Here is a 27,863-nt window from a genome sequence, read left to right on the forward strand (position 1 = left end):
TCATATTGACAGTCTCAAATTGAAAATAAAGTATGGATGGTGAGTCAAGAACATCATCAAAATGCTTTTTTGGATTTTCACTTCTCCATCATTATACAAAAAAATGTGGGAAACTTCTACAGGCAGAAAGACCGTTATTAATGTCAATAAGCTCTTCACAAAGATGTGTGAATCATGCACAGAAGTTTCAGATACAAATTGTCAGAAAAAACCCATTGAAAATAACTACTCTTAAATCTGTGAACAATAAAGCACCCGAAAATCACTTGTTCCTATTTAGTTTATACAAAGACAGTTCCCATGCAGCAGTCCATGAAGCAGAATGAGTAGTGTTTTTATAGTTTTTGTAAATATATTATACACAAATCTCCTTTATTGGAACTGGTAGTACTGAGCAAATTTAATTTCATAGAATATAAACGGGTTTCCAAGTAAGAAGCTAACAGCAATAAAAATCTAATTCTAATTATAATAAAATTAGCCGATGCAGTTGACAATAAAGTTATTAATAAGTTATTTCGTAATGTTGTAATTTGAGAAATTTCAGTTAACCTTATTCATAGAACCTACAATTTTTTTCTCGATTTGTACAGCCTCCTATTCAAAATTACAAACATCATGGTGCACCCCCTCAACTAATGATGGCGAATAGCGGCCCACGTCCACCACCGATGCACCAACAACAACAGCAACAACAGCCACCGCCTCAAGCACATCCTCCCCAAGCACATCCGCCACAACAACACCATCATCAAACAGCTAAACAGAGTCGAATAACTGCTATACCAAAACCCAGCGGTTTAGATCCCTTAGTTCTTCTCCAGGAGCGAGAAAATAGGTAAGTCGAATGTGACATTAATTGAAATATAAATCAGGGCTTTCGAACGCTGGAGAGGCACACGTTTTGTTTGCCTAGGAACTTCGAATTCCACGTTAATCAGGTCGATTTACTATTTAATAACAGTATGTCACTCTAATCATATAATCTATACTAATATAAATGTGAAAGTTTATGGGGATACATGTTTGTGGCTCTTTCAGGCCTAAAGGACTGATCGGATTTAGATGAAAGTTTACATAATAGCAGCTTATAAATAACATATAGGCTACAATTTACAAAGGTTTTGTGTAATTTTGGATATAATATAACGATAAGTATTAATTAAGTGGAAAAAAGTCTGGCTCCCTGAGAACTATATTGGCGTGCGCTGCCTATTCCATTGGAATTGCATGCAGATAATATACCGTAAGATTGTTAATCTTAAATAGTTCTAAATAAAAGTCCGCGATAGTATATATCTACCTCTTATGTGGTAGCCACTTTATGCAAAATACTGAGCCATAAATACAATTAAATTGGATACTTTTTTTACAATTCACATTTCAGAATATCTGTCAAATTCAGTCCTGTAGAAACTGTAAATATGCTAGGAATTGTTTTAGATAAAAAATCATTATGGAATCAACATATTGATACCTTATGTAATAAACTGAAGAAAAGCTGATATTCTATTAGATTCATGTCAAATCACTGCAGCTCTAGTATATTCCTAACATTGTACCATGCTAACTTCCATTCACACCTTCGATATTGCATTCTCAACTGGGTTATGAGTGCTTCTGTTAAAAGGATATTTCTCCTCCAGAAATATGCAGTTAGAATAATAGGTAAGCTATGGTACCCGCTCTTCCAAATCATAACCTAAATACTCGTGCGAAAGATCTAATCGTACCAAACACTCACAGAACTTTTTTGTATGAAAAAAGCGTAGAGTACAGTGGGTGTAAATTATACAAAATGCTTTCAATAGCTCTTAAGAATTCCCCAAATATTAATGTGTTCAAAAGTCAGCTGAAAAAAATGCTACTTCAAAGGACTTGTTACACCATTCAAGAATTCACCAATCAACTAACCTGAGATCTTGAGCTTTAGCACATTTAGTTAAAGTGTTTACTTTCAATACTTGAGAATTACTTGAGAAATTGTGTGTTGATTATATTTTATTGGCTTTTTTAGTTACATTTATATTTTTATATTTATATGTTACTTTTATTACTTATGGATGTTTATCACTCTTTATGTTATTGTGTTGTTTATATTATTTTGACTGACCTATAATATGGTTACATATTATAAGTCAACATATTAGTTATTTACATTTATATGTTTTTACATTTACTTTTATAATTGACATTTTCTTTATTTATTGTGCATTGATTTCTGTCAACTGTACTTTTCAACCAAAGAAATAAATATTATTATTATTATTATGATATACTGTAAGACGACGGTGGACGATGCGCGGGGGTACAGGGGCGGTCTAACCAATGAGGCGCAATCGCCGAAAACGCGACCCGAATGCGGGCAGACGCGTGAGGGCACACGTCGTTGACGGTTGTGTTAGTTTTACGAATTTCTTCATAAGTAACATCATTCAAACCTCAAAGCTAGTCATTACTTAGTGCAGCTGGCATATTTTCTCAGTTACTGTATTTTTAATGTAAAAATATAAATTACTAGCTGTTACCCGCTCTTATATTAATGTACAACCGAACCTACTGAACCTATAATCTTGAAATATGCAGGTAGGTTCTTTGTATAGCGTAAATAAGCATCAAAAAAGGAAATTGGAAATTTCCACTCACACAAGGAGGAGAAATAGGAGTTCAAAGATTGAATTTCGTCAGTTTTGAAGTTGGAAGCCTGAAGTGTTAAGTTATTGAAAAATATTGTAACTATTTGTTTAAAATGGTCTGTCACGAAACTAAATGTGAAAAACCAAATTCTACGCGGGCGAATCCCCGGGCAACAGCCAATATTTGATAGTTGTTACCTCTTGATACATCGAAGTTCTTTATTATCAGTAGAAATATTTCCAAATTACGTTCATTTGATATGCCTTCTCTTCATTTATTCCCCACTATATTTCCAGAGTTGCAGCTAGAATACAAACTCGAATGGATCAACTCATGACTTTGCCAACTGACATGTCAGACGAGCTGAGGATGCAAGTACAAATAGAACTTCGAGCTTTGCGGTGTCTTAATTTCCAGCGACAACTAAGGAATGAAATAATAGCCTGCACAAGACGGGACACGACATTGGAAACGGTCATCAACGTCAAGCAATACAAGCGAACCAAACGACAAGGACTACGAGAAGCGAGGGCCACCGAAAAACTTGAAAAACAACAGAAGCTCGAAGCAGAGAGGAAAAAGAGGCAGAAACACCAAGAGTTTCTCACCTCTGTGTTGCAACATGGAAAAGATTTCAAAGATTTCCATAGAAATAACCATGGAAAGTTGTCTCGAGTCAATAAGGCCATCATGAATTACCATGCGAATGCAGAACGAGAGCAGAAAAAGGAACAAGAAAGAATCGAAAAGGAACGAATGAGGAGGTATAGTATTCCAGAGTCAAGAATATCTAATACTAATCGAAAGTGTTTTTTATTAGGTTGATGGCCGAGGATGAGGAGGGTTACAGAAAACTTATTGATCAGAAGAAAGATAAACGATTGGCTTTCCTTTTGTCGCAAACTGACGAATACATTGGCAATCTGACAGAAATGGTTAAACAACATAAGTTGGAACAGAGACGTAAACAACAAGAAGAAGAAAAGAGAAAAAAGGTAAACTTTTCGGATTTTACCCTTTTGGCATAACTGAATATCACAAACTCCTATTTTTTTATAGCCATTTCAGTAATTTAATCAAAGATCAGTCATAGCCGCCAGGCTTCTACTGATGTTACTTCTCACTCAGTGAACAGCAAAGAGCAGGGATGAGAACGGAGCAGATCTCCTGTCTCTCTCACACGATAAGCATTACCTCACTCCCTATACAGTTTTCGGCCACTATAATTGTTTATCCATAGAGTGTAGATACAGTTTGCGATGCCACCGAAGCTGTGAATTATCCAACAGGTTGGATTTGACAGGAATGCCACCGCATAATTTACATCTGAAGGTTGGATCGCTCCGTAATTTGAATCATCCACGGCTGTGCAACGGCACACGATAAGTCATTAAAAAATTAATGAAAAACGTTTTTAAAGCCGGCATTTTAAATGGCAATTTATTTTAAACGTGTGCAAGTCCCAATTAGATTGTCATTTGCAATGAGTCCAAATGTCCATTTGTGGATTGGATTTGAGCACACCATGTTTTTGACACGGAAACTTATACATGGTATACTCCTGAGTGGACAAACCATCCAGTTTGTGTTAGCTGAACATGGAATAACAAAAAGTATTGTACACACAATAGCATTAATTGATTAATATCAATTGTGTGTACGTTCTGACACACATTTACAATGAGTTAGTTATTATTTTGTACCCTAGAAATCTCCCGGAAATAATTTATGGGGCAAAACAACGTTTGCCGGGTCAGTATTTATATAGTATTCACTATAGTATTCACTGGTATAAGAAGATAAAAGGACTATTAATATAATATAAATTGCTTATTGAACTAAACTTGAATTGAGTGTGTATGACTTATGAATCAGCCTCTTCACAAAACATCTTAGACACAAAACACTGCATATCGGATTCGTCCTTGTACAAAGCTTTGAAAATTTAATTACACCCTATTGCTATCTTGGAAGTAGACCCCATACCAATGCAACGTTTGTCTTTAAATTAAATGAATACTTTCCTTGTAGCATTTATAAAATTCAATTGAAATCATCTACACATCTTTTTCACATTAGACATTAGAGCAAGAACCATAAATCAATGACTTCTTCCTTTCAAAGATCAAAGCCTATCTGAAGAGTGAGAGATACATCGAGCATGTCGAGGAGAGATATACATATAAGTTCTAAAAAATTATTATTTCAAATTGAAATTTCGAAATATTCATCTCTCCCAACTACCTACACCATAGGTTTTGATATATGCCTGCGGAAAAACAATTACTTCCCAGGCTAATACCTCGCTGGATATTGAATTATGTCCAAGAGACATTTATGCAAGATACCTCACAGAGGTTAATCTCGCAGATGTTCCTTGTTCATCCAGCAGCAGGACCATGCTGAAATTATTTGAGTAGGAAACCGAGAATCATCTTAACTGACTCGCTATTTCAGAAAAAGAAGAAGAGGCTAAGTTTGGAGGGTTTATTGAACCCTGACGATGAAGATGGTTCACAACTATCTGATAGACCCATAACAGTCGTAGAAACAGCTACTGGTAAAAAACTTACGGGTGAAGAAGCTCCATTGCTTAGTCAGTTACAGGAGTGGCTGTCACAAAACCCTGGCTGGGATATAGCCGATTCAGATGATGAGGATTCTGAAGAAGAGGAATATGAAGAAGACGGAAGTAAGTAGTTATCTTAGTAATGGAGAAAAAACTGGGTTTATGTCGTTTATTCTTGCAGCTAGAAAAGTTTCACCAAAATCGGAAGAAGAAAAAGCCAAGGAAGTTATTAATAAAGCAAAAGTGGAAGATGATGAGTATCACAAAAACTCCATCGAAGAACAGACCTATTACAGTATTGCTCATACTGTACATGAAATAATAACCGAACAGTCGGCTTTAATTCAAGGTAAACTCAAGGAGTACCAAATCAAGGGCTTAGAGTGGCTGGTATCACTCTATAATAATAACCTCAATGGTATACTTGCGGATGAGATGGGTCTGGGTAAAACTATTCAGACCATCGCACTCATTACTTACCTGATGGAAAATAAGAAGGTAAATGGACCATTCTTGATCATCGTTCCCTTATCGTAAGTTTCAATTCAACTGCCCAAAATTACTTCATGAAAAGCATCACATTTTCAGAACATTGTCTAATTGGGTACTGGAATTCGAAAAGTGGTCCCCATCTGTGATCATAGTGTCATACAAAGGATCACCTATAGGTCGAAGGCAAATACAGAGTCAAATGAGATCTACAAAATTTAATGTCCTACTCACAACATATGAATATGTCATTAAGGATAAAGGAGTATTAGCCAAGGTATGTCATAAAATTTTGGTACAATAATAGTTAAAAATAGAAAGCTTAAGACTCGTTCATCCTTTGGAAATATTCGCATTTTCATTGCGAATTGCAGAATAATCATCGCAAGGAGAGTTCTAACTTGTACGGCCCAGTTATGCGAATATCAATTTGTTTAATACATTTTAGCTCCCATGGAAATACATCATCATTGACGAAGGCCATAGGATGAAAAATCACCACTGTAAACTAACGCAAGTATTAAATACTCATTATGTTGCACCGCATCGCTTACTGCTGACCGGAACTCCATTGCAAAATAAACTTCCCGAATTGTGGGCCCTTCTGAACTTTCTGCTGCCCTCTATTTTCAAAAGCTGTTCTACTTTTGAACAATGGTTCAATGCACCATTTGCCACTACTGGAGAAAAGGTAATAACTATGAATTTCAAAATTATTTCAATCTCAGACAAAATTATTTGGTCAAGTTGAGCTTCCATTTCACAAACTTTGGTCCTATTGAAAGAAAAAACTCTCAAATCTACTGAATGACAAGGATATAAACATATTCAAAAAATATTTGGGTAATATAAATTTGTAATATATTTTCTCATAGTGTTAGGTTAGGTTAGGTCCAAAGTGAGTGGGTCTATTCGAACCTCCACCGCAACCCGCAAGGGTTTATTGTGGCTCAAAACTATTCAGACTCGACCAAATAAACCCAGCTTCTCAACAAAGCCGATTAGCTTATATAGTGAGTGGTCTTTCAGGGCAGATGGTAAGAGTACGGCTCTGCCGAACTCTAAAAGCTTGATTCGGTCCCCGTCGGGGCAGGCACAAAGTATGTGCTCTACTGTTTCATCATTTTCCAAACAGAGGCGACACACACTATCTTCCGACAGTCTGAGTCTCTGCATATGGTGATTCAAATGACAGTGACCTGTAAGAAGGCCTGTTAGACATCGTAGTTCATCCCTACTGTAGTCCAACAACTGTTTGGTATGAAGCTTCAAAGAGTGAATAAACACCTTGGAGAGAGGCAATCCTGGCAGGTTCCGCCGGAAGTCCATAAATCTTCTTGCCATCCAGGTGTTCAATGTTTGTTTGGCAAATCTTAAAGCGATGCCAATGGCAGTTTCTGGTCTGATGAAGCTGCTTGCAGCACCCTCCTTTGCAAGGCAGTCAGCAGCCTCATTGCCTTCCAGGCCAGTATGGCCAAGAATTTAGATCAGAGACAATCTGTTAAGTCTTCCTACCGAGGAGAGTCGTTTTTGGCAATTTGTTACCAATCTAGACGTTGCTCGGTAGGTGCCAAGAGCTTCCAACGCCGCTTGACTGTCCGAGAATATTTTTATTGACTTGTGTATTAAGTTGGATTCTTTCAATCTCTCCGCACACAATTCAATAGCGTAAATTTCCGCTTGAAATACATTCGCATAGGTTTCTGATATCTCTGTCCTGGGTCTGCGACTGAAAACACCTGCACCAAAACCGGAAAGTGTTTTTGATCCATCTGTGAACCAACAACTATCTGCTCTTAATATTTCCTTCTCTCGGAGGATGCAGTCCTCTCTACTCGGGATTCTCATAATGTACAGTTATATTTTGTGTATTGCTGTATATAGTCTTTGTTGATTGTGCCTCGGTTAATAGTCAATAAACACCAGTCGGAAAACTCTTTCGAAACTGTTTAACAGGATGATCCTCATATGAAATGAACCAATATATTTCTTTGCTGATGACAGCACACTTGTCATTCCATTTGGATTCCAGGACATCGGCTGCCGATGTTCATCTTCAACAGCAGCAGGAGGTTGCATATCTTAATGAGGATCTAGAAGTAATTTCGAATTGGGGTGTAAATAATCAGGTTCAATTCAATGTCATAAAAACCCAGGCATCGGTTTTTTCCAAAAAGATAAATGTTGGGGGTTAAAATTGGCCCCATTATATCTTGGCACAATAAAGTTGATGAAATTGCAAAGGCTGCTTCTTAAAAACTTGGAACACTGTTCCGAAACAGGAAACTCTACAAACTCAGCAACTTTTGATGCTTTGTTAAGCTCAGATCAGACCTTCTTTGGAATATTATTCACATGTATGGAGTTTCGCCCCTAAGCATACCCTGAAGTTGTTGGATTCCATCCATGACTAGAGACACAAACATCACTTACTACCTTGATAATCTGGAACATCGAAAAATGGTTGGAGATTTCTCTCTTTTATAGAAACTATCACGGGAGGTGATGAGGGATGTGATGAGGGCACATTTGATTTCACCAACAGCGCTACATATCAAAAATACGCGAAGGACTGTGGCTGCTCATCGTTTTGAGGTTCAACTTAGTACACCTCAAACTTCACAGTGTTTGAGAACTCTTCCATTTGGAGAACTGCGTTTATGTGGAATAAACTTCCTCAGAATGTTTTTTCAAATGAATTAATTCTCCAGCAATTCAAACCCAACGTGAATCGCTACTTTTGTTCGGGCACCGCTCTCAGAGCGCCATAAGGCTTTTCCTGTAGTGCTTGTCTTTTGTCCTTAAAAAAATGAACATATCTATTAGGCAATTTAAATCTTTCTTTCTTGAGAATCAGTCATATTTTAAAAAAGTATTCCAATTTTGCTCCGGTGCAAACTGAATGTTCAATATTTTCAATTGAAATATAGGTGGAACTAAACGAAGAGGAAACTATTTTGATCATCCGACGTTTGCACAAAGTTCTTCGACCATTTTTGCTGAGGCGTTTGAAGAAAGAAGTCGAGTCGCAGCTACCAGAGAAAGTCGAATATATAATAAAGTGCGACATGTCAGGGCTACAAAAAGTTTTGTACCAGTAAGTTTCCTTTTACCGATCCATATCGTAGAGTCGAAGCATATTTTATTCTAGACATATGCAAAGCAAAGGGGTTCTGCTCACAGATGGTTCTGAAAAAGGTAATAAGGGAAAAGGAGGTGCGAAAGCCCTTATGAACACCATCGTGCAACTAAGAAAACTCTGCAACCATCCCTTTATGTTCCAAAACATTGAGGAAAAATATTGTGATCATGTTGGTATTGCTGGTGGAGTAATTTCAGGGTGAGTTTTGTTTGAACAGTTGTGTAATAAAATTCAGGAAGAATTAACGCAAGGTAGTTCCTCCGATGCAGCCAACAAAAGTTATCCGAAGGAGCTCTTGTAGATGTATATGATATGTTGGTTTGCAAAATTCTAAAATTTTTTAATGTCATTCAATTGTTATTGATTTATATAATGTAATCGTATCAACTCAACAAATTTAACAATTCTGTTCGAAAGAATTCGTGAGTGCAATTTTATTTTAATCCTTCAATTTCTCAGCAACTCATGGCAAATGCATGTTAAGGCTTTAAGTTTTCAAAGAGCTTTATCTCATGAAAGGTTGATGATATTCGGAGAAACATCCTTGAAAAAAATCTTACAATAATTTCGATTTGAAATAATTTTAGTCCTGATATCTACCGAGCTTCTGGAAAATTCGAACTCTTGGACCGCATATTACCGAAACTCAAAGCCACTAATCATAGGGTTTTACTGTTTTGTCAGATGACTCAACTCATGACTATAATGGAAGATTATTTGAGTTGGAGAGGTTTCGGATACCTCCGTCTGGATGGCACAACAAAGTCAGAAGATCGAGGGGACCTCTTGAAAAAATTCAATGACAGGACCATCGAATATTTCATATTCCTTCTCTCTACCAGAGCTGGAGGCCTCGGTTTGAATCTGCAGAGTGCAGATACTGTGATTATATTTGATTCTGACTGGAATCCTCATCAGGTAAATAAGTATTGGATCATTTGGGATTTAAATAAATCAAAAATGTAAACTGTTATTTCAAATATTGCAAATTTCAACATTTCCGACATTAGAAATATTCCGTCAACACCAGATCACGATTTTTAATATATTTTAGAACCAGCTGGGTAGAATTCCTCAATAGAATCTTGTACACGGCCCACTTTTATAGTATATACGAAGTCAATTCGAATGGCATAAAAAATAAATAGCGTGGTATATTTATTTTTCAAAATTAATTTTATTTGTCATAAACCTACACGGGTTTTTTCTTATTGGTAGTAAGGAGTAATGCAGAAAAAACAGTTTGTACTTACATGAGAATTAAATAAAAGCTTAAGATTCATTATCTGAATATTCAGAGCTTGAATCTGAATTTGGGGTGATAATATTCATTCTCCTTTTCTATATATGACATGCTGAACACATTTTATCCATTCACCACTGTGTCATTTACTTCATTAATAACTGTTCATATATTTCCGAATACCGAATCACTATCTGTTGGAGATTGATTATATTTTCTCAGTCTTTTTTTTACATCAGCCCAAATCATCTCGATCAGATTGAGTTCGCACTAATAGGGAGAAAGACGTAGAATAGTATGACCATGGGCTTCACATATTGATATGTCGATTACATGTTTTTTATTGAAGTTTTCTTTTTTTATAGCTTCCAATAACACTTTTTTCGTAGCCTATTTCAGAGTTTCCATCTTTTTAATCTCCATGAATTTAAGAATGTCTTCTCTCTTTATGCTATTAGAAGAAATTTTGTTATATAGACGGGAATGATAAGCCGCACAGTCCATAACAATAACAGAATTTGGGAAAAGATTTGGCAGCAGTTGTTCATTGAATATGTTGAGTATTGTGATACATTTATATTACACTTTGATTTACCAAATGTATTTTACGCCTTTCTGTGTTAGCAAGTGTGTCATAGTGCAGAGCTGTCAGTAACAAATCGACACTAGTACAAAGTACCACTGATAGATGGAGTAGGAAACAGACAACGCTTTGGATGAGATTTGTCTGGAAGGTGAAATATAGTCGAAGTTGAGGAAGTTGCACTGTAGTATGATGTACTGGTCTAAAAGGCATCTAAGTTGTAAATTAGAAATGAGTATTGTAACCAAATAGACAAAGCCTATTCACTTGTAATCTCGTTAATGATTCCACACCTTTACAAAGCCACTTTTCAAAAAAGCTGTCGGTCATAACGATACACTTTTTTTTTTTTTTTATTGACAGGATTCCTTAATTTTTCGTAAATACTGATGCCGCCACGCTACGATGCGATATGACTCTATTATGACCATTCTTTCTGTTATTTTTCTGTACTTGAAGCCACAATCGAACTCAATATTAAGTATTATGTTCAGATATTTATACTCAAAATCCGGATAATCCTGTAACTCGTTACGAACCATTTCTAAATTCAGAACCTTGTTTTCTTCAAAAAACTTATATACAATTCGGCTTATATCATCTTTATCGACATTATCAACCTTTTGAAGCTGCTGATTATTTCTTTTTCATTTTACGAAATGATCGATGAAATCTCCTGCTCTAACAACAGTATAAGTTTTAGTACTAGCAAGTTCAGTCAGCTCACAAATCGTTTTTAAAATTTCGTGAGACCCCACGCAAGCAAGTGAGGATGCAAGTCTTTATTTAAAAATTCCGACGCCGTAGTCGTAGAAATATCTTCAACTGAATCTTTAAGATTGTCCATTTCATTACCAGAAACATCATGAAAAAGTCTCCACAGCGCCACCTTGATTAAACGATAACAACAAGAAAACAATTTGAAAAAGCGACACCAATGCAAGCCAACGCAGAATAAACTAATTTTATAAATTCTAACCCAAGTCACAGCACTGACAATTCCTCAGAAAATGCAAACAGATATGTTCAGAGAAGATCTGACGTTTTTTGACCATCATATTTTGCTTCTGTGTCCATGCAATATTATTTGTTCGACTAGGAATCACACGTCAAAAAGTAAGATCTCGTTAGTCCTTAGCTCGCACAAGTTTCTCAACTTCTGAGAGTTGTCGTTCGTATGGGTGCGACAGCTGATAAACGGAAAAACAGATTTTAAACAGATTTTTTTTAAACAGATACGGCTGGCATACTCTGAGTGAGAGGTAAGAAATTCATACGATGTCTAATCATTATTTTTATTTGGGAGGTTTTATATGGTATCAACTAGTGAATTTATGTGACCCGGTACATTAGCCTTTCATTTTCCCGTTCGGATTGACTTCGTATAGACTATACCCATGTCCCATTCTCTTTGAATTTACTCATCTTTTTATCTCTGACGGTTTCCGATTTTCCCATATTGGCTCGCCTTATCTTGAACACAATGTACAGTAAAATCGTAAATATGAAATACTAGGTACATGGACAGTTTGAAAGAATTGACATTTTGTAGCCCTCTTACTTTGCAGGTAACGGAAGTATTATCTTTCAATTTCTATTAGATCTTTTGGCTCTCTTCGTTCAGTACTTTCTCTTCAATATTCTTCTTTGCCCTGTAAACACCATGTTAATACCTCCAAAATTGATACATTCTCACCTCATCTTCGTAAGATTAACATAATACTTACATACTCTACAGGATCTCCAAGCTCAAGACCGAGCTCATCGTATTGGTCAACAGAACGAGGTTAGAGTATTACGTCTCATGACTGTCAATTCAGTCGAAGAACGGATCTTAGCAGCGGCTAGGTATAAACTCAATATGGATGAAAAGGTTATACAGGCTGGAATGTTCGATCAAAAGTCGACTGGATCTGAGCGACAGCAGTTTCTTCATCATATCCTACATCAAGATGGCGATGATGAAGAGGTACTGTAGAATGTTGATTATTCTAGGGAGACTTATTTTATTTCTACAGGAGGAAAACGAAGTGCCAGATGATGAAACAGTGAATCAAATGGTAGCTCGTTCAGAACAAGAATTTGAGTTATTCCAAAGAATGGATCTTGAGAGAAGGAGGGAAGAAGCTAAGCTGGGACCAGCCAGAAAAGCGAGATTACTGGAAATAAGTGAATTACCTGATTGGCTAGTGAAAGAAGACGATGAGGTTGATCCTTGGAATTATGATGACAATGATAGTATACTAGGCAGGGGCACGAGACATCGGAAAGAAGTTGATTACACTGACAGTTTGACAGAAAAGGAGTGGTTGAAGGTTAGTTAGAAAGAGTTTCCCACTTTTGAAAATATTTCAAGTGTTTTGATCTCCAACTTTTCCATGCTAATATGAAATACAAGTTACTTACAAATGTACATATGGCATGAATGGCTCAAAACTCAGAAAATGCATAAGCCTTGAGTGTTTTAGAGAATGTCAAGATGACATTCTGTTTACTTGTTGAGTTTTTTAAGAAATTTCATTCTCTTCATAATCTTTTGACGAACTGCCGACGAAGATTTCAGTATTTGAAAGTGTCATACCTTTGCCCTTGTGACAGGATCGACTGTTGCCATTTCCAAGTAATCTGGAAATATGAGAACTTCAGTCAACCCAGCAGGGCCTATAATGCCAATAGAACAAATAATAAACAAATAAAACTTTAAAGTCGATGTTTTGCACATCCTAAAATTATTCATCAAAGCCGAGTTCCCGCAAACAACTGAATGAATAATGTAGAACTATAACTTCAAAGAGCCTGCTTATACAAAGCAGAAATTCAGAAATTAAAAAATATATATTTATTTGAAGGTCCTTTGAAAACATTAAAAAAATTCAGTGATTTGTTTAGATTGAGCTTGTTATCAAGAATAAATACTTGACATAATTATAGTACCCATTTAATTGTAGGTTTATGTATACACTAACTTTTTTATTTGATTTATTTTAGGCGATAGACGAGACAGACGAATATGTAGAAGAAGAAGAGGAAGAAGAAAAAGCAAAGAAGAAAAAAGGAGGTCGCAAAAAGAAAAAGCGTGGAGATGACTCTGACAGTGAAGTAGGGACAAGCAGTAAAAAAAAGAGTAAATTGTCCAGCGCAGACGCGAAGTTGAAAAAACAAATGAAAAAACTTATGTCCGTTGTAACAAAATATACTGACAGGTCAGATTTGATGAATTAGATTTGGTTGTTTTATATATTCATATAATAAATTCCTTACAGTGACGGACGTCTCTTGAGTGAACCATTCATGAAGTTACCTGCGAAAAAAGACTACCCTGACTACTATGAGATCATCAAGAAACCTATAGACATCAATAAAATTTTAAATCGAATTGAAGATGGAAAGGTAAAGTTATGTCCATTCATATTTTTATCTCAATTGGGTACATGTCATAATATAAAGATACAAACTCACAGAAAAAAGTGAAGTTTACATTTCTAAGTTCATATAAAAATTATACGCAAGAAACCTACAAATGGAGAATAAATCTTGAATATAAATGAACGTTGAAAAATAAAGTATTTTGGGGCTGAGTTTTAAAAGTACTTACTCTGCTAATGTTAAATTTATTTCAAATATATTTTTCCGTTAACCAGCTGTCGGCTTCTTATGAATGACAACCCTCAGAAATCGAAACATGTCTAAGGTAAGGATTAACGGAATTTTCCCTTTTAACGTGAGGTTCCTAGCATGGGTTGGACGATACACAGTGAAAATCAATCGTCCGCCTGCCTGGCTCAAACCGCCGTTCCAAATAGCGGTCGACTGAATGGGTAGAAGGAACTAACCATGCTAATCTACCGTCTCTCCAATAAAAATGTACAAGTCCCAGTCAACGTGAATTTTCTACTTAAGGTGTGCTTTTTGCATGAGTGTATTTCCTTTTTGAATGATGTAGTGAATCGCTACAATGGAGTTGAGTTCGTAGGAATCCCAGAGTTATTTGCCCAATACACACACAAAGCTCTCAAAAATTGAACCTTTCTTTGATATTTTGTTTAATTACCTTCTGAGTCCTTTTTTATTCCTGAAATTCAACTTGTGATTTACACCAAAGTATTAAACCCAACTCCTGTAATATAGAGAATTCTTAACATTGACGACCATGCTAACCAGCGACAACAAATTATGTCATGCAGGGGTGGAATTGAATGACTGCTTCAGTTACCCAACTTGAATCCTTCAAAATTTTTTGTGGAGACATATAACAAATGAATTGTAGTACTCTACCTGACTCCAAAATGTACAATGGTTTGAAGATAACCTGTATAATATCCTTTGAAAGTCATTTTCATTTGTGGAGGACTCAATACTTTCTACTGTTTTTTTTTGGTATATAACCTTCCACAATCTGAAAAATACAAGTTAAATCAATAGAGAATCTGCTGAAGTGTAATAAAGGACAAACTGAAAAGTTCACCCCAAAAAGTAACTGCGTAATATATACCACTAAAAAGTCCAACTAGTCAGTAACGTGTGTAAAGTGAGTAAATAATATGTAAATTCTACGCCCAACGATTTTATTATTTTTTTATCTGGACAAAAACAAAACCGTAGATTGCTGAGAAGAGTGGTGTAATCATTTTTTAATAAAATTGTTCAACATAATTTCATTTTACTCATTTTATATTCAAGTTTTTAGTTTCTTATTTTGTTACTCAATTCTTCTCAATCTATTTAGTTCACTCAGTGCCTCAGTATTACAAGGTAATATGTAATCCGCCATTTTTAAGCTGCGGCCATCTTGAATTTGCATCTGTTTCAATGTGTTCTACTATTCTACTAGGCAAGCCCTGTCATTTGATACTCATATCGAGGAAGTTGTAAAAAAATATGTAATCCGCCATTTTATAGATGCGGCCATCTTGAATTTGCATCTTTTTCAAAATTGACTACTATTTTACTACATATTGAGGTAGTTGTGGAACAATATGAAATCCGTCATTTTATAGATGCAGCCATCTTTTATATACAATGACACAGACTTTACTAAACTGTATTGTTATCAAAACTGAATGTGTGTACCAAATTTCAGATCAATCTGTCAACAGGAAAGATGTCAAACTTCAATCAATAAATTTGACCAAAACAAACAAACAGGGCAAGCTAAATAAAACCGTTTAATAATAATTATAACAGTTGAAATGTTGCTGAATTATAGTTTTCAATCTTTTATTCTCTAGTAGTAGAGCAGTACATAGGTACACATAAATTATCACAAAGATATATATATATATATATACAATTATGGCCTCTTGTTAGTCGAATCATTTTGAACATTATTCAATGGAAATTATATTATTTTCTGTTGCTTTTATTTTAATCATATTCTCTTGTGAAAATCCATCAATACCTGGTACCAAATCTTTCAAAAGTGTCATATTGTGACATGGTAATACATATGTGATTTACATAATAACTTCGCTTACCTAGGCCTTTACAGGCCTAGGTAAGTGAAACACCAATCCATTTATCATTAAAAATAATCTCTATTTGCTTAATCTTCATTCACATGAACTCTTCCGGCTCCTAATACGTTAATTTCTTGTATAAATGTTTCCTAAAGAACACATTTTTTCAGTATACTGACTTTGTGGACTTAGAAAGGGATTTCATGCTACTATGTCAAAATGCTCAAATCTACAATGAGGAAGCTTCTCTAATTCATGAAGACAGCATTGTTCTTCAGTCGGTGTTCTCAAACGCAAAGCAAAGAATAGAACTGGTGGATGGTGGTGGAGACTCAGAACAGGAAGACGACAGAGAGGAAGCAGTTAGGTCTGACACAGACTCTACAGTCAAAATGAAAATAAAGATCAAAAGCAAAAAGCTCAGTAGGCGTAAACGCATTCAGAAGAAGTATGTTTCTGACGACGATGACGATGAAGATGATTGAATATTTAGAATATTCATTTCATATTGTCTTTTTGATAATATATGATTATAGCTCATACAGACTAGATATGGAAGTGAGGTTGGAATGTGTTAATGTGATGAGATAAATCAATTGATAGATCAAGATAGACATATTAGACGGACACTGTTTTTCATTTTAAAATTTTCACAGAGAGCTTTCATCACACACTATCTAGGAATATAACTAACAACGTGGACATTGAATTAAAAGTAACAAAGGAAAGAAATACTAAAAAAAATTACTCTCAAACATTTGTTAGAGTTATTTAAATATTTGTTGCAAGTGCATGCTAGACAAAAAATCTGTTTTGGTAACTCAGAGATGTACATAATATTCATCATTCCAAGATACCCCTGTAATCTATATCACAGAAAATGTTATCAATGAGAGGTTCAACCAGAAATATGATAAGTATGTCGAAAATTATGTAAATTATTTCAAATCAAAATAAAACATAATTTACAAAAATTGTTAGAATGTAAATTTGAAACTTGAAAAAAAATGAGAATTGGAACTACCTATATATTTATAACACTTGTATTTGTAACTAACGTTAAGGACATTTTCCAACGAACACAATAAACTGAAATAAATAACAATGTACACCTTTATATACCTAAACAACCACTGTCGGTAATAACATATGGTCCTTAATTACTTTATTATCAGAATTTTGTTTACCTATGACAATGTAGGTAAGCCAATTCGAAAACCGGGGAGTAGACCTGGTCAATTTTGTCATTTAGTAGCTTACATCCGCAATGCTTACATTTATGAATTTCCAAGGATTCCGAATAATTGAATTTCCAACCCTTGCCTGCATTGTGCAAAATTTTCGTATCGTTTAGAGTCGGGAACTTGTAGTTGCATCACAAGGAATGGTTTGAAATTTTTACCTAGTCTGAAGGACCTCACATGTTCAGCATACCAATTTGAGAAATTTCCGGCCACATTGTCCCACATAAACACTATTACACTCCGGACACTTAAGCTTATAAACTCCAGTTTTCTCCATCTTGTACCCCGAAAGCCATCAACATCAAAATCAGGACAAATACAAGTGATATAAAAAAACATAGGAAGTTTCAATTCCCATTTTTCATGTTGATCTCCTACCACGTAGTAACTAATCATCAATTTATTAAAACTTTCAAGTTGATATTTAAGTTTCCAAGTTGATCTAAGTTGTTCTAACTATTTTACAATTTGCTAAAAATATTCATTCAAAGTTTTGTGCCATCTGTAAATATTTGAGGTTACTATTTTGCTGTTGAATTAATTTCTAGTGTTTCATAACTGCAACGCCAAATTCAAACTGGACATTTCTCTCGATGAATAAATTAACTCTTCAAATGAAATTTTCCACAGAGGTTTTTCGTATCAAAATACAGGGTGTTGAATGTGAAAATGAAAGTCTGTTGTTTGGCCATAATTATTAAATAATATTACTGGAGTTTTATCCCAACACCAAACCGTTATTTTAACATCTCGATATGTGTTTCGATCATGATCGATTTGATCTTCCTCTTGAAGATGATCACTTGGTGATCGAAACACGTGTCGTGGTGTTAAAATAACGGTTTGGTATTGGGATAAAACTCCAGTAATATTCTTTACTACACCAAAGGTTCCAAACAGTGCATCACGAGTATATAATTATTAAAGTTTGTGAAAGTGTGTGAAAATAATTTACGATAATTTCTCTAATCCCTCCCTTTTCAGGTGGATTAGAATTGTCTTTGCCTTTCCAGAAGTAGGATCGGATATTACTTTACCCCTATTTTGAAATCACTGGTAGGATTACTGAAGTTTTTTGTTTTTCGAATTTCAAGTTGATTTGGGTAAAAAATGAATATTTGCTCACATCAATAAAATTAAACTGTTTTTTACATATTTAGCGTTGGTAAGCTTTGATATTCAAGAATTGAGTCTTCTTTAGATCCTATAGATGGCATCATCTTCACTTTCAGGCTTGTTCTTTTTTGTGACAGTTGAGGAGTCGAAACAGCGCTGTCTGGTGTTGGATTACAAGTTTATTTAGTTGACTTGCAGTGGAAGATAGAGGACAAATTTCATTCAGCAGTCGATTTTGCAAAGCAGAGCTTTGCAATAGACACCCTTTTGGGGTGCCTTGTTTATCTTTGATATTCAAGGATTTAGTCTTTTTTTGATTCCATAGATTTCTTCATCTTTACATTTGAAGTAATATTTGGGAGAGAACTCTTTCTGCGTAACAAAACCTTAAATATTAAATATCTCAAAAACGGTTGAATTTCATTGATATGAACAAGTATGAATTTTCAACACAAAATCAGTTCGAGATTCAGAAAATACTAAAATTCCAGAATCCAGTCAGTGGCGTTTAATAAATAGGAGGGCAAAATATTACCCGTGCCCCTTCTCTACGCTTCTGGAAAGGCAGAGAAAATTCGATTCCACTTCAAAAAGATGGTATTAGTACACAGAGACATTATCCTGAATCGTTGTGAAAAATATAGAAAATAAAAAAAAAGCTAAAAAGCTTTTTTATTTTTCATTTCAAACACCCTGTGTTTTTGAAACGATGATCTTTTGGAAAAATTTCCTTTTGAAAAGGATAGTTTATTTATCGTGTCAAATCTCCAGTTTCAGTTTGGTGGTATAGTTATGAAACACCTTGTGTATAGATAAGTAACAGAATATGAATAAGTATGCAGTAGAATTCATATATAATGACTTCGCCTTTACCGACTAACCGTTTTTAGCGACTATAATGTTTACTCAACTTGAGTTTCGTACTTAGGTATTGAGAAAATATAAACCGTTTAGTGCGACTCCAATTAAAGTGACCAACTGCTTTTAGCAACCATTTTTGATGATAATACTTCCGGTTAAAACATGGCGCAATGTTCTGCACTACAATTGCAGAAAAAAGTGCAATATTACACCGAATAAAAGTCGGTGAATCAAATGCACTACTCGCAAAGGAGTATGGGGTATCTCATTCTACAACATCCATAAGAAGAATAAAGATTGAGCCGCTGTTTAATGCCAATGTTTTGAAATGGAAACGTGTAAAGACTTGTTACAGTGGTTCAAGCTTCAGCACGACCGGGGAATACACGTTAATGGACCTCTGCTACAAGAGAAAGCAAACTTTTTTGCTAGACAGGCATGCAAAATTTCACATGTTCCATGAGTTGGATAAACCGTTTAAAAGTAAGACACAACATCTTCTGTGGTAAGATTGCTGGCGAATCCTTGGCCAACTCTACGTCCGCAATTCAGAGATGATGAAATTTTTAATGCGGATGAGACCGGGCTGTTTCAAAAATTAACCCCGTACAAGACGTTGAAATCCAAAGGTGAAAAATGTACAGGAGAAAAATTATCAAAGGAGAGAATAACTGAGATGGTGATAGCCAACATGAGTGGCACAGTTAAAAAACTTCTCGTAATAGGAAAATCTCAACGTCCCAGATGTTTTAAAAATGTACGGCATTTGCCAGTGGATTATGAGAGCAATCGAAGAGCCTGGATGACGGGTAACACTTTACCAAATAGGTACGCGCATGGGATGGTGAACTTATGAAAAAGAACAGGAAAATCCTGCTGTTAGTGACAAATGTCCAGCACATCCCCATATTGTAGACTTGAAAAACATAACCCTGGTGTTTTTACCTCCAAACACGACATCATTGTCGTGACCCATGGATCAAGGGATTATTCGAGCTTTAAAAGTGAATTTTCGTAAAAACCTTCTTCTGACAAAGATCCACTTTTTTGACGGCTGCGTAAGCAATAGTATTGAGTACTTGAAGATCACTGTTCTTGATGCTTTTCTAATGATTCAAGATGCCTGGAACCAACTCAAGCAAGAGACAATTTTTAACTGTTACAAACACGCTGGTTTTGTGCGAAGCAATTTTGAATGTAGCATAACTTCAAATGCAGATGATTTTAAGTTAGAAGACGACGTACCGTTGAGCATTTGGGCGAGGGCTATTGATACGCATCAGTTACCCATAACAATCGATGAATTTGAACAGTAAGCGTGTATCGATGATGTCCGATGATGTCAATCCTAACAAATAAATAAAAGATTGATGAACTCTGTACTACTAATAAAGGAAAATCGTGTAGATTTATGAAAAATAAAATTAATTTAAAAAAAAAATAAAATAAACCACGCCGCTTATGTCATTCAAAGAAACCGCCGACATTCGGTAACTATTTACTTTTTATGCCATTTGAATTGACTCCGTACACACTATACTTTAAGGACGCTATATCCGGATTTCACTGTAGATCCGTGTGAGAATTTGCAAGATATGTTACTAAACATCTGCCGATTTTCTATACACACCTACCATTTTCAAATAATTTTGTAACCACTTATGAATTATACATGTTTGGTGAAAAATAAAATATTACATAGGCTTTACACCTGAATTATGTAATTTCTGCAGTAAAATTATAGGATCCACAGATCCAGGGTCATAAGGTTTTGTTTTTTATTGTAACCAATTTCATTGTTGATGTTTTTTTTGTCTATAATTTTTGATAATACAGAAGCACCGGAAATATGTTGATAGTTGTTCCAGACATACTTTTTACTTTTTTTTGAAAATTGGAAAAACCTCAACAATTCAGTATTCATTTAATAATTTCAAATAGGTTTCAGACCTATGTTATATATAGTCATTTTATCAGGAAAGTTTGTGAAATGTCTATCAACCATCTACCCAAAAAAATTGGGTCATTTTTATAAAATATTTTCAATGGCCTCTTGTCATATCCAGGTTTGTCTAATAAGTTATACCTGCAGGATCTTTATTGTTAGTTACAAAAAATGTTGCCTTGTTTTATTATGTTCACTTTGTGATTATCTCAATGTCTATGTAAATAATTTAAGGAATTTGTTGTTGCATTGAAATTGGCTTGTGAATATTTATAGATTTTTATGACTGTTCTGAAATTGTTTTAGTTAAGTAAAAATATTGTTTTTTATATAGAAATATCTTTGATCTTTGAAGAAACGAAGAATAATTCGTTGATGAAAAATATGTTGAATTCTTGATTATTATGGGTGATATTTATATTTTTGTACCGTAGTAAAAAAGTCTTCATTGACGTGTAGCTCCTTGATTCGAAACCTAATAGACCATCGTATGAAAAAATTACTATCATTGTACTTTTGAAAGGATTATGCTCTTATCCTCTGTGTAACAAATAATGCATCACTTATTTCAATTTTATTGTAACGTGATTTGTGTTACATTGGGAACTATGACTTAATGAAAGACTTTATGCTCTTAGACAGTTTTTTTGGAGTATTTTATAATTCATAAGATGGTGCAATTTTTTGTCCTTATTATCAGTATCAAGTGCAATATGTATCTCAGACTTAAAAGTCACGCTTTAATCTACATGTTTAGTAAATACATAGAATTGAAAAAGATGAGTTCTTCAGTTATTCTATTTTTTTTAATTCCTTTCGATACATTTTCAGACAGGTGTTTGTGATTACTTATTCGCAAATATTTTTACAGAAAATCTCATTTCCCTAATAACATAATGCAAAGGTAATTACACGTCACCCAAGGAAGATGCCATAAATGGAATCGGCAGAAACGAAGCTCCCCAAGGTGGTCATTTACAAAGCTGAGCTTAGACATCGACTGCTGAACGGTATTCGCCCTCTATCTTTCACTGCAAGGCAACTAGATGATCTTGTGATACAACGCCAGACCACTTTGTTTTGACCCGTCAAGTCTCAGCAGTGGTGCAAGGCTGATTCACTTCTTTCTTAAAAACAGCAAGCTTGAAAGAAAAGGTGGTGATGAAATCTCCCCCTATCTATGGAATCGACAGAAGACTCTGTCCTCGAATATTAAAAATTAATAAGGCTTCCCTTGACATTCGAGGATTGAGTCCTCTGTCAATCATATAGATGGCGTATTCGAAGGGAAAGATGGCATCACCTTTACCTTTAGGCTGGTCCTTCTTGGGACAGTTGAGTGTTTCAACCCAATACTACCGATGAGACCGTGGTGGGTCAAAACAGTAATTTCTGGCATTGGATCACAAGTTTATTTAATAAGGTTTGTTGCAAGTTTCCATAGATTTTTTCACACTTGCTATCATTAGAATGAGAGTACTATGTAAATGCTAGGAATCACATGTTGATCTTTAGGTAATACAATCCTAACTTTTGAGGGTTGTGACAAAAAAAAAATTTAATCTTTCGATTAGCACTTGGTAGTGAGTCTCAAGAATTTTTGGTTTATTGGCAAATAAATTGGGTTTTCAGTAGTTTGCCGTTGGTCAACTACTTCCATACCTGCACTGATCAAACGTAGAAATATTTCTCTAAAGGGCGGCCTTCGAAATCGTACAGAATATAAAGAAGCCAGTTAAATCAATCAGAAAATACTTTGTTCACAGGGCCACATTCATTGTAATCACAGAGGCAGCTAAGGCTATGTGCTTGACATCTGATAAGTGTGGGATCTTTCAGCTGCAGAGCCTACCGCGAGCTTCATCATGGGACCAAAATGCAATTACTTTCAGGATGTCCATCATATGCGGTGTCAATCCAAACCTAACAGCATAATGTAACCCTACGAGTGAATAATTATCACCTTTGGGACTCCTAGGGTATTGAAGATATACCGATGTTGTCTCTTAAGGGAAATGACAAGTGTCGAATTTATTATTGAACTATTGATTCTCAACCCTCATTTACATTCGGATCTGAAATTTCAAACCAGCATATTTTGTAACTATTTTCTTAAAGGACATATTAGTGCTGTTAGACACTTCATCCATTTCATTATCGCATTTTGTAATATCTACGCAGTTATAGACGAATCGTCAGACTACACAGCATGGCCTACAAACCCACAAAATTGAAGGCATATACAACGCTTAATTGACCCAAAAATCATCTTTTTCACTAAGTATCTGGGATGTTTGTGATGCCACAAAATGTAATTGTGAATAGCTGTATTTTTTTTGAGGCGAAAGTTTGTCAAGTGAATTTTGATTTTTGAAAACGGAAAAATATCCCGAAACATCAACAACTAAAGAAAGCTGCGTATAGAAATTGCATTTTTTTAATTTATATCTATCAACAACATAAAGACAGTTTGCGTTGATCAAGACATACTAGATCCTCGGATGAAGCGAATATTGCATCACATCAGTTATGCAATAGAAAGACTGGCTACTGCGCCGTAAGGGAAGCAAAGACCATAAAAATGAGAAGAAGAAGAAATGACAGGTTAGGGTAAATTGCTGTCAAGTCTGAGATTTTTATTTATTTATTGAATTTGTGGATTTATTTGTCTGTTCTATTGTAATTTGATTCAGATTGTAGAACAAATTTAAATTATATTGCCGTAAACACTTTGTGTAAGTTACCAGAAGGTGAATTTTATAAAGCGTTTTAATTGTTTTATTTCAGCCCTATTCTGTATGAAAAATGGTTATGCACAGGGCACTCTTCACATGGTTCATTCTATTGGTATTTTTCATACTGTTATGTCTTAGACTAGAATCCCGCACACATTGGAATTGGTTCCTCATTTTCATTCCAATGTGGATTTATGATCTTATCCTCCTAATCGATGCCTTATTCAACATATTCATCAGGTGCAAGCAAGACAGTATTCGCAATTTATTCAAAAACAAAAACATATTGCTAGTGGGAGTGGTATTGTTGAAGGTCGCTGCACAAGTAACTCTATGCCTGAAACTGGAGTATACATTTTTGAACTTACAAATTTATCATGTTCTCATACCGTTTTGGATACTGCTTCCCATTCTCATAGCAGATGTTTCTGTGACACTATTCAAAAATAATTACTACTGAATTTGACGTTCTGGATGAAATGCATGGAATATTATATGAGAAGTATCACACTTGATCATATAAACAGAAAAGGGTCAACTAAAGGATTGTGACACTGATCTGCGATGATTGCAATAAAAGGCAGTAACTTGAGAGAAAGGAAATATTTCAAAGAATTTATCTGACCACATTAAAAGTTGGGAGCTGGTAAAACGGTATGTTTATTGAATAATTATTTTTTCTACTCTGTAAGGAAATTAATATCTGCGATTAAATTTTATTTATGAAACCTAAATATCTTGATTTCACCATAGACATCAAATCGTGGACCAGACGCCAGAATAAGAGCCTCCTTTCCAATAACTGACCATCATATGACTTTCATCTGAGGATCACACAAACTGTTCTCCACTATATAGAACATAGAACAGGCTGTGGTACATCATTAATAATGTGTGTTGAATACCAGTGCTCATTTTTTCATAACCGTGTTACCTAAACCTACCAAAGAAAATGAAGAATGAAAAACTACCACTAGCAACAAATCTGAAAAATCTAGAAATATTGGAAATGCACGTTTTTTCAAAACTTAAAAAAAACGATTTTTTTATTAAGTATGTGCACAATGTAAATATGTGACACCCAAAACATACTGACGTTATAAGGGATAATTAAGTGTATATGTAACTTAGATGTCTAAAAGTGGATTTCTTTGCCATTTTTCAGTTGTTGAAATCAATTTTTTCCTCTTTAATGATCACTTTATATTAGGTTGATGGTTTTATACCAATTAACTGATATTTTCCATCATTTTTTTATATAAATTTTTATTACCTTCCAGGATGAGGTTGATTGTCATTGTTTATTTTATATATCAATTATTTTCAAAATGAATCAGTATGAATTATTTCAATTATTATAATAAAGTCATCCTAGTCTGTCAGGTGGTTAATATTCAGCATCAATTGGAAATGCTCAATTTCAATATAATTGTGTCACGAAACTGAAAATGAGTTTTTTTTTTAATTGTGGACTGTGTGTTTGTTTTCTTAATAAAAATATGCAATATTTGGTATAGGAATGAAGGCTTCTTTGGTTACAAACTCCAAACGTTTCGACTACAACTGCGGCAGTATCTTGACGTATCAACTAAAACTGTTTCAATTAAGAAGAGTACTTCGACCATGCCACAGAAGATGACTTCCGCAATTGCAGTTGAAACATTTGGAGATTGTAACCAAAGAAGACCACATCAAGACCTGGAAACCAACCAAAACACAATATTCAATATATAACAAACCAAATTATCTAATTGATAATTACTTTTATCAAATAATACATCACTGCGTCTATGAATGCTTGAAAAATATTTTCACAAGATTCCTCTTCAGGAGGATATACAAAAATGCCCAGAAAAAACTAAGAAAAAGGCTGGACTGTAAGTTTATCAGTTTCTGTGATGAATTGGAACTGAAAAGTAAACATATCAAAAAACTCATTTCACTCAATATTCAGTGAGATGTGATTATTTTTCAAATTTGGTACAATCCTAAAATGTCAACGAAACTCGCATTTTTTATAACGATAATAATATAAGTAAAAATATTGACTATCGGCTCCATTTTATGGCAATGTCAGACCTACTGACTCAAAGTCAAAAGTAGTTTGTTAATCACTGTAAACTCCTGTACAATTATTACAAGTTGGTCTACAAAAACTTTTGAAAGAAAAGCACATCCCGGCAACCAACAGTTTATAGACACTTTGGCCAATACATATAAATACATCAACAATTTTCATCAATTAAAGTCATTATTGTTATAGTATTTCCAATACCAATTGGAACAGCACAGATAAGAAATTCCCGTCTCGACATAGGCGTTGGCATATTATTTTTCAGTAGTAGTTTTTCAGTTACTTATTCTTACAATCATAGCAATTGATCACCCCATGAAAAAGTTATCTCATCTGAATTTTTCCACCATGGGTAATTATGAAAAATTTCGACATTTAGGGTAGTTTATTTTCGAGTTGAAAAACACAAATATTTACAAAATAATAGAGGCCAACAAAATTGCTAGAAAAATCAAAATTCTTCTTCGTGATATTCGGATGAGGTGGAATCATCATCGGGTTGAATAACGATCGGATTTATGGAACTTTGCACATAATATTTGTTTTCTTCTTTTATAACGTGGGCCACACAGTTCTGCCACAAATCACTATTACCTACTTTATTCACCACTCGCGTTATATTGTCAAGCAGTACAGCATTCACAGTCGGTGACTGATTACATTTACGTAAGCTTTCTTTCATTTGGCCCAAACCATTTCAATTGGATTGAACACACAATAGTATGGAGGCAAACGTAAGAGAATATGACCACGTGTTTCACACATCGCATCAATAATATACTCTTTTTTGAAATTACGTTGTTTTATGGTCGCCAGTAATACCTTTTTCGTTGGAATCTTTTCGGGTATTTCCATGTCATGATTTCGCATGAAATCAATAATATCTGCTTTTTTTGTATTATTGTTTGGTATTGTAGTCAATAACCGAGAATGATACGAAGCGTTATTCATAACAATAACCAAGTTTGGAGGAATATTTGGGAGAAGCTGCTCACTGAACCAGATTGAATAAAGCCGCAGTCATATCTTCGAGATAAGCAGCAGAGGAATCTTTTATATTTTTGGCCGACAGAAGCAAAGCGTTAGGTACGAAACCCCTTTCATTCCCGGCATGCAAAATTATAACACGTTTTTCCCTTGAAGAAGGTGTGTTCAAAGCACAATACTTGGTTTCTCTACCCAGCCATATGTGACAACATAATGGGTGTCAAACCAAGTTTCGTCGAGGTAGATTATATGTCTGCTGGATTCTCAGTAGATTTTCATTCGCCCCAAATATTCTTGTCGGAGTTGAACAATGCGTGTCGATTCCATTATGACCATCCGATTGTTCAATTTTTTTATATTTGAAACTACAAGATAATAAAAGACACCTCGTAGAGTTTCTAAAGATTTGTAATTGTAATCAGGATAGTCGAGTAATTTATACCAAATCATTTCCAAGGTTGGTACTTCATTTTTTTGGTATATACCATAAATTGTTCGCCGAATCACATATTTTGTAGTACCATCAACATTTGCGAATTTTTCATTCCTTTGTTTTCGTTTCATTACAGGGTCAATGACATCCCCTATTTTAATGACTCGAAGAACTGTCGAACGAGATAGTTTCGTTAACTGGCATATTCTATTCACAATAGCATTCTGTGATGTGTGACAGTTTTCCTTCTTCAAGCATTCATGAATATTTAAAATTACTCGCTGAACTTGAACATGAAATGTTATCATTTGTTTCAAAAGGTCTCCAGAAAACCATATTGATGAAAGTA

The 27,863-nt window shown here is 34.8% G+C and overlaps 1 protein-coding gene and 1 long non-coding RNA gene across 2 annotated transcripts in view; both read left to right on the top strand.

Annotated features, from left to right (window-relative positions):
- The window catches only part of LOC111517636 (ATP-dependent helicase brm-like), a 98,000-nt gene extending 79,269 nt beyond the window's left edge, over positions 1-18,731 (top strand). Inside the window, exons 6-20 of the mRNA XM_074169584.1 lie at positions 594-838; positions 2,934-3,401; positions 3,458-3,632; positions 5,095-5,329; positions 5,388-5,739; positions 5,795-5,972; positions 6,144-6,386; positions 8,626-8,792; positions 8,847-9,035; positions 9,425-9,755; positions 12,402-12,632; positions 12,682-12,978; positions 13,652-13,866; positions 13,927-14,053; positions 16,290-18,731. Of these exons, the coding sequence (XP_074025685.1) occupies positions 594-838; positions 2,934-3,401; positions 3,458-3,632; positions 5,095-5,329; positions 5,388-5,739; positions 5,795-5,972; positions 6,144-6,386; positions 8,626-8,792; positions 8,847-9,035; positions 9,425-9,755; positions 12,402-12,632; positions 12,682-12,978; positions 13,652-13,866; positions 13,927-14,053; positions 16,290-16,604 (3,768 nt within the window). The 3' untranslated portion in view covers positions 16,605-18,731. The remainder of the gene's footprint in view (positions 1-593; positions 839-2,933; positions 3,402-3,457; positions 3,633-5,094; positions 5,330-5,387; positions 5,740-5,794; positions 5,973-6,143; positions 6,387-8,625; positions 8,793-8,846; positions 9,036-9,424; positions 9,756-12,401; positions 12,633-12,681; positions 12,979-13,651; positions 13,867-13,926; positions 14,054-16,289) is intronic.
- A 5,805-nt stretch (positions 18,732-24,536) lies between these two features.
- Positions 24,537-25,047, top strand: LOC141479974 (uncharacterized). The gene is made up of 2 exons (XR_012464093.1): positions 24,537-24,674; positions 24,774-25,047. It is a non-coding gene; the product is annotated as an uncharacterized lncRNA (long non-coding RNA).
- The last annotated feature ends 2,816 nt before the right edge of the window (positions 25,048-27,863 follow it).

This window comes from Leptinotarsa decemlineata, unplaced genomic scaffold (assembly GCF_025532065.1).
Source record: "Leptinotarsa decemlineata unplaced genomic scaffold, Ldec_3_MD MMD2_P_RNA_scaffold_5, whole genome shotgun sequence".
NCBI classification, from domain to species: domain Eukaryota; kingdom Metazoa; phylum Arthropoda; class Insecta; order Coleoptera; family Chrysomelidae; genus Leptinotarsa; species Leptinotarsa decemlineata.